This window comes from Protomyctophum bolini (assembly GCF_963924005.1).
Source record: "Protomyctophum bolini genome assembly, chromosome: 24".
Lineage (NCBI taxonomy): Eukaryota > Metazoa > Chordata > Actinopteri > Myctophiformes > Myctophidae > Protomyctophum > Protomyctophum bolini.
Genome location: NC_137885.1, coordinates 22,546,791 through 22,561,257, shown reverse-complemented (window position 1 = coordinate 22,561,257; position 14,467 = coordinate 22,546,791). Strand labels below are relative to the sequence as shown.

The window sequence follows — 14,467 nt, the reverse complement described above, 5'->3', positions numbered from 1 at the left end:
GACACTCTAACCACAAAGTAGAGGAAAGGTTGGGAGGTCAATCAAATAGTTGGGGGCCAGGGCTCATCCTCTGGAGAGCCTGAATTCAATGCAATCTGCCCATCGGATTTAGAGATATCTTAGGTGAAAGTGGAATGTTTGGCCAAAGGGTGTTGCTAGAGGAAAGGCTGCAGCGGTCACCAGACTCAGATGGGTTCGTCCTTGCGGAGTGCATTTAGTTGCATGCTTTCACCTGCCTATTACATTGGGAGAGTGTGTGTAGTTAGGAAAGTGTGGCCTGCGGGTGGCGTGGAAAGGCCATTGGGACAGACAGACAACTGCTAATGGGGGTAATAAATGTGATAAAACAAGAGGTAAGATTTAAAGACTTGAGATTGAGTCCAAGGAAGAGCTTGAACAAGGTATACATTTAGCAATATTTAGTTATATGGACCATTCCGTTTGGCCTACAGTTTCTGTCTGGTGGTCCAGCTATCATTTTCAATGTGATTATTCCAAAAGAATCTTGGAGCTATAATTTTAAATTGTTTTTGTTATTAAGCCAAACTCAGCTGCTGAATTATTTAAGGATAAGATGTAAGGCAAAAGCCTCTGGGGAAAGTGGAAACTTTATGGGATTTGTTGCAACCTTTTTTTTCTCCTCGAATTAGAGAAGCAAGGAAGTAGTACAGAATACTACAGAGTCATTATTTGATGGCCCTTCAGAACGGCTCGCCATCCCGACTGGCGGAAACCAAGGTCCGTCTGTGCTCCAATTCAATATCGAGGGTTCAACCGCAATATCGTTTGGCCACCGCCAAAGTCATGACAGAAACCATCCCATGAAATCAATAAGAATTCTTGAAATAAGTATGCAGGCTGGGAGGCCGAAGGATACCTTTTCATCGGCATGAGAGGTATGCCAACGCTAACATGGTAAGGCGGTCGGGCCGTGTAAGTGACGTTTGACAGTAGAACTAATTGCCCTCCCCCCCCCGCTTGTGGCGGAGCGGCAACTACAGTGAAATCGCTTGAAATGTAAATACACTTCTAAATATAAGTGGACTTTTCCTGAGCACGGTCAGCTGGTGTTCGAGGCACTTGCGGCTGAGTTTCTTCAAAAGAAACCAGAGTCTTTCCACAGCATCTGCTCCTAATCAGCCGAGAGCGGTAGGAAAGTAGGACTTTACAAGTCATGGCTGTAACGCGTTGCGCTGCATCTCGTTGAATTAGAATCCATCCCTTTGAAACCTCACAGTGAATACCGGCCTTTCATCGCCCCTGTCTTCTCTAAACCAATGAAAAGAATGTCCTTGCAATTATATCCTATGTATACTGTGTGTGTGTGTGTGTGTGTGTGTGTGTGTGTGTGTGTGTGTGTGTGTGTGTGTGTGTGTGTGTGTGTGTGTGTGTCAATTCAATTCAATACAATAGATAAATAATATAGAAAAAAATATACAATAAAAAAAGAGTTCCACCATGTTCAGTTTCGAACATACAGACACGTTCGCCAATGGTTCCACAGTCTGGAGAAGAACCTGACAGAACTATGTATCGGGTTAGTAATGACATCAATGATGTCATTTACTGACTCAGATACTCTACACATAAATCTATACATAAGATTGCGTAGCACAGCAGAGCAGGTGGGGACCCCAACACTGACGAACATCTGGCTTGCACTGGAGCTTCTTGGAGCTCTCAGAAGCAGCCTCATACAGTCATTATAGGCCACTGTCAATCGCCTGATACTGGCTTGTTTGTAGCGACACCACAGGTGGGCGGTACACAGGGGTGTACAAAAGGATTTAAAAAGTGAAATCTTCACCGGTACTGAGCACATTTTCTACACAGCATGTTTCCTTGCGCATACAGCTTCCGACGCTGTCTATATATGTCCTTGTCATCAGAGAGGTCATTTGAGATGATGTGGCCCAAATATTTAATCTCACTGCAGACACTAAGGACAGAGCCAGAGAGATAAACAGTATCTATAACACATTCACCCTCGAGCGCCGCTTTCGCGCAGACAGCAATGCATTGTTGGGAATGATGGACACATACACAAACAAATGCGAAAATGGCCCTCGGCGTCGACCCAGACAAGTTGGCCACTAAATCGCTCCAGCACAAATTGTCCCACGTCCCCAAATAACTGGCAAGTCAGTGCAAAATGTACCAGGGCATACATGTCCTGTAGCCAAATACTAACTCCATTCGACTCCCCATTACGGGGTGTGTGTGTGTGTGTGAGTGTGAGTGTGAGAGAGAGAGAGAGAAAGAGAGAGAGAGAGACAGAGAGACAGAGAGAGAGAGACAGAGAGAGAGAGAGAGACACACACAAACAGACACAGACACAGACACAGACACAGACACAGACACAGACACAGAGACAGAGACAGAGACAGAGACAGAGACAGAGACAGAGACAGAGACAGAGACAGAGACAGAGACAGAGACAGAGACACAGACAGACAGACAGACAGACAGACAGACAGACAGACAGACAGACAGACAGACAGACAGACAGACAGACAGACAGACAGACAGACAGACAGACAGACAGACAGACAGACAGACAGACAGACAGACAGACAGACAGACAGACAGACAGACAGACAGACACAGACAGACAGACAGACAGACAGACAGACAGACAGACAGACAGACAGAGGGTTTTCTGGCACAGAAAGGGTGACTCAGAGCTAGTGAGACAAACAGAGGAAGAGAGAGAGACAAAGCAACAGAGAGGCCGAAGGCACAAGACATCTGACAACCCGAAAATTGCCGTTCGGCGCACACTGTGAGCTTGATAATAGGCAGTTGACGACGAGTCTTCAAATGTCTCGTCTGAGTATGTAATTTAAGCATAACACCGGCTGAGAGAGAAAAAGAGAGAGAGATGGAGAGAACTCCCCAGGTTTCTGTGTCTATCTGTTTACCACTACGATTCCTATACACGTCTCCATTTTGCAAACTTCACCTGCAGCGTTGTGGGTATCTGTCTGGATTCTTAGCGCATGTGACAATAAATCACATCGATTTTAGTCGAGGTACCGTTTAGTCTATCCGGCATTCAGAGGTCCTCCTCCGTCAGATGTAAACAGTGTGATTGCATTTAGGCAGAGGGAAGTAAACAGCACTCAGCTGGGTCTCGTAAAGCATCAAGCGCTTGTGCTTTGTGTTTGTGCGGGCGGAGGACAGTGAGCGACAGAATGTTTGCACAGGGGCAGAATTATGTCATATGAAAAATGAGAGGGAAACTTAAAAGCATTCCTTTATGCACGTTTGTGTGGCTGCTCTCTTTGTGGCTACCGGTATACAGTATACAGAGTCGTAGTGTTGTTTTCTAAAGGTATCATGATGGACAGGGACCACGGTTAAACAAAGATGGAGTGACTAAAGTCCAAGGACTTGAGAAACAAGACAGAATGGACGGGCCCTGTGGTACGCTAAACACTGTTTCAGGTTTCATTATTCTGTTCACATTCTCTGTTTAAGCTAGTTCTTGAGTCATGGTGACAGGAGTTTCCCATTGTTTCGCTCAAGCCTTGAGGCAAAAGGTCAAGGCCAGAAGTGAATGTAGCAGATGTTTTTTCACAGGCAGAAGACTATATTGCATTTTTGTGTGTGTGTGTGTGTGTGTGTGTGTGTGTGTGTACAGTATATACTGTACTGCAATTAACTGAGTCTGTGTGTGCAGATTGCAGAAGAGCGGAGTACATTTAAGGCTTGCCATTGTTTATGCCACAGCATATACAGATAAATAAATAGAGTTTTGTCAACATGCAAGCATCGAGGATGAAGCAGGTTTTATTTGTCACTTACTCATACAACAAACGTTCATCACGTTTGCTGCTGTTTTAAAGTCCAGACTAGGGTGTTTCAGTGACCTCAATCAAAATAATTCAAACAAATATAGGAAATCGACATGCAAAATTCATAAACATCAAATATAACTATCCAGATAACCTTTAGGTCGGCAGATATTGGCAGTCAAAATCAGATTTGCCGTCAGTTTCCTGTGAAGAGCATACCGGTAATTCTTATCTCCAAATAGGAAAAGGGTTTTCCCACAGTTAAGCTCTAAGAGTTTAACTGTCCCACAGTTATACAAAGAAAGTAGTTTAGTTCAAATTGTTCAAGTTATACAGGGAAGTGTATTTTGCCTGTCATATTGTAATACAAGACACTAATCTCAGGCACTCCGAATTGCGTGCTTGGGGCTACTTCGTAAATAAATAAACAAACCTGAAAATATTCTTGTTCTTCTCACTTGAAAATCTACCTTGGTGTTTGCCATTAATATTGTATGGGCCTTGAGTTGCCATCCTGCTGGAAGTGGCCTAGATTTGAACAACTTTAACCATAATTTTCTAATTAAAAAAATAACAGATATATATATATATATATATATATATATATATATATATATATATATGCGCCTCGGGTCTGCCTACGCCCCCAGCCAGTGTAAAATACCTGGTAACCTGAGACCTCTCGTGGCTTATTGCTTTTCTAAAACGGTTACAAACATATAGCAATATTAACCTAATAAAACGATTGAATTCACAACCAGAGCGAGCCACATCACTTCCTTATTTTGCTCGGCAAGTAGCCCCAGTGATTGAAGGAGTGGATTATCGGTGGAATTTACACCGGTCACGTGACGGTAACCAGCCAATCAGAATCAAGTATTGGACTGGTACTACCGTTTTAGAAATATATATATATATGCAAAAGTTTTTTAACTAACTTTGCATCTGGGGTGTCCAATATTTTGAGATGGTGGTCCGTGGGAAATGCATATCTTTTTGGGGATCCTTGACATGAAAAAGGTTTGAGAACCAGCTGTAGCAGCATGCATTTCTCAGAAAACTGTTACAGGATTTAGATTTTAGAAGATTGGGTAGAATCTTCCACAGGTCTTAATGGGTCAATTGAACTGAGTGGACTCGGTATGTAGAGAATGCTATCAATGCTATCCCCTTCAATGTGTTCACACTGTCATTGTAATGAGTGTCCACTCTGGGGACGGCTCAGGGTCTTAATGTGGCCGTTGGATCTGACTCTCGGCACGCGCCATGCTGCCTGCTGTAATGAGCAACACGTTCCCAGGGTTACTTATGTATGGAAGATAGACTGCAGAGGTGAGACACTATACCTGACTCAACACAACTACGTCACTTCTGTAAGGGGCCTCTAGGGGGCGGCGGTGGAGCTCATACAGTCTCAGCAGCTGTGGTTGTCAAACTTTTAAATTTAAAATGCCTCCTGTTGTAGTATGCATTAGGCCACATTTTCACATTTTCAGAAAATAAAAAGATTTGTTTTTAAAAAGAGAATGTCATAAAATAAAGAGAATAATGATAATAACAAAATGTTTTAGTGTAGCTAAGAGATACTTCAACTAGACCCCAGCTTTAATGAGTTTCACTTCACCAGGCATTTCAAGGTTTCAGTACGAGCTACTTATACAAAACTAACGGTACACACGGCTTAAAAGCAGTCGAGTCACGTGCTTGATGTTTTCGTGAAGAAAACGATCTAGACATAATTCCCCGCAGGGTATATGGAAATACACATTTACACCGTGTGTCTACCGCCTATTTTGGCTCTAAAGAATAAACAGCCAGCCCCGTCGCTGGTGATTAAAGATAGTGGAGAGTAGTCATAAAGAAAATATGAATGCCCTCCGTGACACATTCTAATGCATCTCAGTGCACTCTGCTAAACATGCAAGAGTGGGTGAAGGATGGTTGAATCACTGAGTTAGGTTATTTCTGTTGCTGCCACAGCAACAGAAATAAAGGATAATACATCAGAGCATTTAATAATAGTCAAGTCAAGCTAAACTATAAAAACTATAGAATTATTGGTTTGGCTCAGGAGGTAGAGCAGGTCGTCCAATGATGCCTGGGTCGGCGGTTCGAATCCCGGCTTCCCCTGTCCACATGTCGAAGTGTCCTTGGGCAAGACACTGAACCCTACATTGCCTCCAATGAGTCGGTCGGTGTGAGCCACCATTGGTGTGTGGATGTGGGAAGTGAGGACGCTGGCGTCGGGGTGCATACTTAGTTTAGACTAGTCATTGGTTAGACATAAGGTTGGTGAGGGGTGCGTTAAAACGACCGGATTAAGGTTGGTGAGGGGTGCGTTAAAACGACCGGATTAAGGTTGGTGAGGGGTGCGTTAAAACGACCGGATTAAGGTTGGTGAGGGGTGCGTTAAAACGACCGGATTAAGGTTGGTGAGGGGTGCGTTAAAACGACCGGATTAAGGTTGGTGAGGGGTGCATTAAAACGACTGGATTAAGGTTGGTGAGGGGTGCGTTAAGGGTTGGGAGAGGGTTAAGGTTAGGTTTAGGTGTGCTGCCCCGTGGGAGGTTAGGGTTGGCGTCAACTGTTCACCGCTTCACCTCCCAATGTACAGTATGAATGAATGAACCATTGTAAAGTGATTTGAGCACTTGGAAAAGTGCTATACAAATGCAATTAATGTACCTATTGTAATCCATAAACTGACGAATATAGGCCTAAATTTGTGTGGGTACGTTTTATCCAAAATACAATATACAGGCAGCCATCCCATTACGGCGTCGCAGATTATATGACGGATGTATAGACATAACAGGGAAAAATATACTATATTTTGTTCATAATTGATCCATTAATGTTACAGTTGGCAATTAGCTTGCTTATCGGAAAGGCATTGCCCCGTTCTGTTTTGCCGTAAAGTGATGTGTAATCTCACTGGATGTGTGGTGGGGAGAGAGAGAGAGAGAGAGAGAGAGAGAGAGAGATGTACATAACTGAAATAGGCAGTGACCTGTGCTCTCATTGTTAATTAGTCTTCCCTGCTTTCTCATACTAAACAGCTGTGAATGTGCAGGGAAACACACCTGCACCTGAAGACAGCTGCACTGCCGACAAAAGGAGGCCATGAGAGATACACACGCCACAATGTATTCTGGATAGTTGTAACAGCTTAATAATTACAATAAATAGGCCCTCTGAGGGAGGCCCATAATATCATAAACATAATGAATGGCTATATTAACATAGTTTTATTATATAGACAGTTATCCTTAAGGCAACACCAACAGCCTAAGCAAAACAATACAAATTATATCGTTTGTCTCACTAAAGTGTCATGGCTGTGGGCGAAAGGCCGTTGCACCGCACACACCAGTGCACACCCTTGACGAAAATAAATTCTTGCTTGTTTGCGCTTTGCTCCGACAGCATGAGTTTTCGATGTGACAGAAAGTCTATATTACCATGCTACCACCCTGTGGCCATTCATAAAATATATAACACCGCTTGGAAACGATTGGAGCCTGTTATTTCATTAAAAGGAAAAGGAACCATTTCTTCTGAGATGTGTAGCTAGGCTATTTCCCTAATGAATAGCGACATTGCACCGGCAAAACAATTTCCCAGTCCTCTAGTAATGTAGGTATATGAGTATGGACATTAGTTTGTCATGCCATTTCCCCAGAGGACGTTTATGTTATTTGTCTGTGTTGTGTTTTGTGAACTATATAGTAACTGATCTGGGGTGAGTTTAGTGCCTTGAGTTTTCCGTTCTAGCACTGCAGCTGCCTGTGAGGTTTCACTACTGAGGTTTTCACTACTGAATGGTTAGAGAATGGTGAGAGATGCATGTACAGTAGGAGCTGTCCTCTCCTACATGAATAGTCAAATTATATAGTCGCTTTTGTCTTAGTTGACCATGACTTTGTTAACCCATTAAGACCAGAGGCCGATTCTACAATGCCTACTATATAAATCAGGAGTTCTCAAACTTTATTTGCCAAGGACCTCCCAAATTGAACACGCATCTGAAATCGTTTTGTGCCAGGGGGGACCCAGCAGAAGAGAAGAGAAGATAAAAAATGATTACACTTTCAGGATTAAAATAAAATGCACAAGCTCACTTTGTGCTTCGACACGAGCTTGTACATCTGCTATTTTTGAATAGCCAATGCGAAATCTAAAATTGCATAGATGCTTACCCGGTTTTACTGGGTTAAATGATCGGTCCAGTGATTCCCAACCTGCGGGCCGAGGACCACTGGTGGGCCTGGAGGATATTGCAAGTTTGCCCCAATTAATGGTGGTCAAAATGAGTTTTCATTGTGATACAGATAAAACTTCACGCATACTACGTCAGTTCCATTGATCCAAGCCTATAGAACACGATCAATTGATTGATCATGCTCTGACATGCACACAATGTGCTGCATTGTGAGCTTGTAGATCTGCTATCTTTGCACGTAAATCAGGCTCAGCACATCAGGCTCACAATAAGTGAACGAGAGAATTCATGCAGTCAAGGACAGCCCTATAAATGCATGGGATTTGTTCCACATCCATCTTCTAAGTGCTGAAGAAAATCGTTCAGGTGTACCTTCAGCCCAAAAACAACAGAGAGACGGATCCTCACTAAAGGGCCACGACCTTCCACACATTCCATTCAGTATGGATTTGAATGTGACAGTGACTAAGAGCACACACACGCACACACAGAAAGAGAGAGGGAGAGAGAAAGAAAGAGAGAGAGAGGAGTCCCTCTAGACACTCACCAGAGTAGTCTACCAGGTCTGCTCAATTAACCATGCCTCCACCTCCGCCCAACAGGCAATTAGCTGTCGTTAACCTGCAACCTCATTGAAGACGCTGTGTCCCAGCACTAATGACATTCCCTGCGTGCGTGTGTGTGTGTGTGTGTGTGTGTGTGTGTGTGTTTGTATAACTGTACTTGCGAGGTACTAATGCCCCCACAAGTAGAGTAGAGCACATTGCTGCTGTCGGGCAGAAACTTCATATTTAAACTTTTTTTGTTTTTTCATAAATTAACGCCCTGGTTTATCACTTTTTTCACTCGTATCGAGCTTGTAGAGCTGCTACTTTCGCTATTTTTTCTATTTGAATCATGAAAAGTAACAGTTGTTACCAAACATAGAAAGGTAGACTCCTTCGGCTTTGTAGCGCATGTGCAAAAGTGAGGGCAAGCTTCCACGTTGGTGCTTCACGAGTCTCGCATAGCCAGACAACCATTGCGAGAGGCAACAGTCTGGCAACGGCAGTGTGCTTCACAAAAGCTTCCGCGTGCGTCACAGAGGGGACATTCGGGTCTGACAAGTCCCGGAAAAGACGCACTGTGATTGGCCAGTGGGCTAGTCACTCGAGTGGCAGCGTGGCGTAGCGTGCCTTCCGCACTTCCGGAGCACTTCTGCCCTCATGTCGATACACGTCGCTCCAATGAACTGCTTTGGCCAATGAGGCCATCGTTTTTTTCATCTATGATTACGAGCCCTCCAAACGACAGAGACGAGATGAGAAATAGACTTTGTGGGAAGCATTTTCCTGATCCTCACAAGAACAATGTTTTATGGTTAAACCAGATGTTGTTTCAGGTTGCGGTTATAGGATGGATTAGGCATTTAATAATTTAAGGATTACACTTAAATTGCGCACTGAGTCACGCGCTGAAGAAAATAGCTGCGACTTGCACGTTTTAGGCTTGTAGATTTGCTCTTTTTCAGTCTAAGGCTTATGATTTAAAATGGATATGAAAAAATAAATTGCATGCATGAAAGCAATGTTGATGTCCACACAAGTATAGTAATATAAACCTGTGTGTGCACGTGCGTGCGTGCGTGCGCTTATGAATACCCTCCTGGCACACAGGGGTGGTGTAGTAATTATGATAATTGTTTAATTATGCGGCAGAGATAATGAATCAGCGGGAGTTGATAAAAATCACCGGATAATTGAGTTAGAAACATCAGCCACGATAACAGGGCAGTTCACACCGCAATTTATTTCCTACCTTTTTTTAAATGTATTATCTCCCCAAGGCTAAACGCCAGCTATCTAATATATACCAGCATCATGTGTATTATAAGATAAAGAGCTGAGCCAAAATCTCTCATAGGCTATCACCTAATCTCCCATAAGTTCCATTGCAATTCATCACACCCTTCCCCTCAAAAACAGCAAGCAGAGGATTCCTGACTCATTTGCATGAAGTGTGTGTACAGTAATGTCCCGCAGTGTTCCCAGTAATACGCAGAGCCCAAATCAGCAAGCATGAAAGGAGGTGCTTCACTTGATAAATGACACCCCACTTCATTTACCCTCCAACCCCCTAATACACACGGAGCTTAAAACAAAAATAACACAGGGGACAGTTGCATCGCATTACAAAAAAAGAACACACACACACACCCCACACACACACACACACACACACACACACACACACACAGCCTTCCTCCCTCCTCCTCCTCCTCTTCTTACCCGCAGCTTCTCGTAGCGGTCGCTCAGCGCTGCCACCTGGTGGTCGCGGTGCCTCCCGACCAGCTTGCACAGCGAGCAGATGAGCTGGTCGTCGGTGACGCAGTACATGTTCACCTTCTCCTCCTCGTGCTCCAGGCACTGGAGGCCACGCAGGTGCGAGTCGGGCATGGGCTCGATGAGCCGGTGGCCCGTGAAGGGCCTCTTGTTGGGGTGCGTGGCGCGCAGGCACTCGTCGCAGTACGACACCTCGCACGTCACACACGTCTTGACCGCCTGCTGCGGCGGGTCCTGCTCGCAGAACTGGCACTGGACGGGCTCCGGCGGCGTGCCGGGGCTGCCCGACATGGCGGTGGCGTCCGTGCAGGCGACGGGGACCAACGCCAGCCGGTCGTCGCAGCCACCGGGGGAGTTGGGCCCGCTGGGGGGCGCGGAGGGCAGCAGCGCGGGCAGGGGCAGTCCGGCGGCGGAGCACGAGGCGGCGCGCTGCACGCGGTCAATGATGTTCTGCAGGGTGACGTTCCTCTTCAGTCCCTCGAGGCCACGCTGCGGGCTCAGGGAGATGACATAGCGGCACGTCGGGCACTGGAAGGCGCTGATGCTGTGGACAGACTCGTGGGTGGCGCAGTGGGACGCAAGGATGCGGTGGGCGCAGCCGAAGCACAGGCTGTGGGCGCAGGGCAGCAGCAGCGGGTCCTCGAAGAGCTCCAGGCAGATTGGGCAGGTCAGCTCCGACTCCAGGCTGTCCATGCTGCTCTAGAAGGGGCCGGGCCAGGAGGGGCAGCGGGATAGCGAAGTCCAGGAGAGCCGCTCGGCCGCCTGCAAAGCAACAGGGTGAGAGAGAGAGAGAGAGAGAGAGAGAGAGAGAGAGAGAGAGAGAGAGAGAGAGAGGGGAGAGAGAAAGAGAGATTTTGGATTAAATGGAGTGAAACAGCTTACGTCTCTCACTGTGTACGCTGCAGGGTTTATATCTCCACGGAGCACAGTTTGGAGAAATACACAGATGACTTAAAGAATGGGTGTGAGGCAATTGATTTCACATGAGAAAATGAGAGGGAGGAAATGGAAATGAGGGGAAAGTGATAACCAAAGGGGATGACCAGACATCAACAGAATGCATGAACAGTTTGGTTAAACTGCAGTAGTTGCTGTTGTTCGCATCAGAAATGGAACTGGACAATGGGAAAATGTCAGGCCATGAAAGTGTTTTTGTCAACAGGCCACATGTGGTTTGACCAATTTCATCACCATGCAGCACTAGAACTGAGAGACAATGCTGATACAAGACGAATGCGAGTGGTTTTGAAAGTAGGACTACTGTAGCCTGGCCTAGCCTGCATGCTTTCTGGTCTAGAGGGGAGGGTGCCGGTGGGCTTACTATGCCAGGTCTTCCAATGGGTTTCCCCAGGCTTTTCTTTTTGTTCGCCCCTTCACCGAATGCCAACAAAAATGTAATCCTGGTATTAGGCTACTAGGACTGTGACTGCAGTATTATTCCCTCTTTATAAGTGTACAGTTGTTAACTGAATATTTGAGTCATTGTTGGCTAAACAGTTTATAAGTCTATATGTTTATAAGTCATCATGGGTGTTCTCCAGGGCCTTTCAGCTTGACTTTTCACATCAAACCGTGGTGTCTGCGCAATGATATTCAGAATGTTTTGTATGTATTTCCTGTTTCAAACCTCTTTGAACGCTCTGCAAGTTGATTTCCAAACTGTACTGAAACAAATGGAAGGTGATATGTCTTTCCTGGAACTCAAACAAGCCAGGGTGTGTGCATTGGAAACTGGTCAACAGTCACGTCAAACACACCGTGAGTCATGGTGCAGCCCGGGCTACACATGCCAGAATACAATGCTTTTTCTGACTGCAAGTCAAACTAGAGAATAGTATGAATAAACACGCATGCACAAAACACACCCAAGAGTAGTGTTGGTTTTGACAGCAAATTTTTATTTAGTATTAGTCATAAAGTCTTTTGAATCAAATTCCATTTAGTCTTAGTCATGTTTTAGTCATCGGAAATGTTTTAGTAGTTAGTTTAGTTTTAGTTGACTAAAACTAACCCATTTAGGCCGGACCTCAAATGAAAAAAAAAAACCTTCTAAATCCTCCAGTTTTCTGAAATAAATATTTTCACGATTTAAAGCCACTCGGTGGCACGCTATGAGCTTGTAGATCTGCTATTTTTCAATAGCTAAATTATAATATAATGTCTAACACCAAAAGGGGTTCCGGCCCAAAATGGGCTAAACACACCTGCACACAACCAACCATAAAATGATTGTCTTTTGACAGTCTGTCGAAATGAACACGGACCCAGAAACATATAGTCAGACATGCACAACCATCCAGACACACAGACAACGTCTGCCTCCTAGAAGGAAGCTACAGCCAAAATTCAATAATACGATCCCACGAGAGTCAGCCAAAATGTCTGCTTGCTTTCGCACCTCTGGCACGTACCGTCCGTGATAATCCCACCGATCAGGCATGAATAAAATAGACCACGGCTGCGAGGTCTGGTGTCAATCCAGCACATTCACCCAGACATTCACAGACTGTCATTCCACATCAGTGATTTTATGAGGCCGATTTTACCAAACAGATTTCTAAAAAACGTATGCCGTTATATTTCAGTGGTGCTCAAACTTTTTCATATCAAGGACCCAAAAGAGTATTTTGCTGCCGACCCCCATTTCACAATAGTTTTATTTCAGGGACCTCCAGAAGCAAAGATTTGAGTTAAAAATGTAGTGCGGCACGAAGTGACGCACTATGAGCTTGTATATCTGCTACTTTTGAATAGCCAACGTATAAAATAATGATGGAAGTGTTCTAAATCTAATGAATCTAAAACGACACAGACGCTTTCTCGGTTTTAATGGGTTAAGGTGGGGGCCGCCAGGGACGGCCAATTTGAAATAATTTGGAATCAGAATATATCCTTTTTATTTTTAAGTTGTAATGTCATGAAAGTTCTAGATCGGAGCTACAGAACAGTACAGGGCGTTTCCCCTGTATGAGTCTTCATGTGTGATTTTAGATTTCCGATAGACCCGGAAAAGAAATCCCTGTTCATTTTCCTCATAGACTTTTCAGAAAGTATTTATTTAAAGACGTTTACGCCGCAGACAAAGCCTACTCTTGTCGTGACAAATCATGACAACAAACAACCTTTTTCGGGCTGAACAAATAATTAGAAAGAAGAAGAAAACGGCAGGTTACAACCCTTTTTTTCTTTTTTGTAATTATTTGTTTGGTCCAAAATATTGTGTTTGTTTGGTGTCATGATTTGTCACGACAAGAGTTGGCTTTGTAGGACGCTTATAAGGTCTTTAAATAAATACGTTTTGGAATATCTATGGGAAAAATGCATTGGAAACTATTTCCTGGGCCTGGTGTCGTCATGAAAGGGGGCGGGACTGCGACGCTAGTCTATAGTGTGAGTCAGTGCAGAACAAACAGGCAAAATCCCAGGAGTCAATTTCAAATAAAAAAAATTGTTTACTTTTTCTCACAGGTAGATAACTCATGGCGGAGGCCAACGTGATTTGCAATTTATAAAATAAAAACGAGAGAACGGCGATGTTTAAATCAAGTCCAAATAATGTCTATATCACTTTAAAGAAAGGACGAGGCTGCACTGACCGTAGCACTAGAGATGCTTGCCAATAACTGCCATTATACTATTAATGATAATTAGGAATAACAAAATCATATTTGGCTATCACAGACTGTTCCCGGGACCAAAGTACAGCGGCTTTCCGAGGACAAGAGGCAGTGCTATTCTCAGAGTGCAGCAGCATTTGCAGCAGATGTCACTGTTTACTGAGCTGTGGGGCTTGCGTGCTTTAGTCTCCACCCAACTGTACGGAACTCTGTGACCTAGATCACCAACGACTAGTACATAAATATGCCACATCTCCAGTGGTGTAAACTGTAAAGTAAAAGAGTGCATTTAATCAAGTATAGTATACTTAGGTAAAATGTAGACGCATTTTGACTGTACTTGCGTGTTTACCATACAGTCCGATACTTCCCAGAGGCAAATGTTCTTTTTACGCCAATACGAGCATTTTAGTGATTTTTAGATTTCAATCATTATTTCATTATTAACAACTTCAGCCCTATCCAGCAATCTGGAATAGCTGATCTACAAGCTCACAAGGCGGTCAGAAG

The 14,467-nt window shown here is 44.3% G+C and overlaps 1 protein-coding gene across 1 annotated transcript in view; it reads right to left on the bottom strand.

Moving 5' to 3' along the window:
• Positions 1–14,467, bottom strand: part of LOC308311532 (E3 ubiquitin-protein ligase Midline-1-like) — a 61,547-nt gene that overhangs the window by 23,148 nt on the left and 23,932 nt on the right. The window contains exon 2 of the mRNA XM_080758265.1: positions 10,287–11,102. Coding sequence (XP_080614391.1) covers positions 10,287–11,033 — 747 coding nt within the window. The 5' untranslated portion in view covers positions 11,034–11,102. The remainder of the gene's footprint in view (positions 1–10,286; positions 11,103–14,467) is intronic.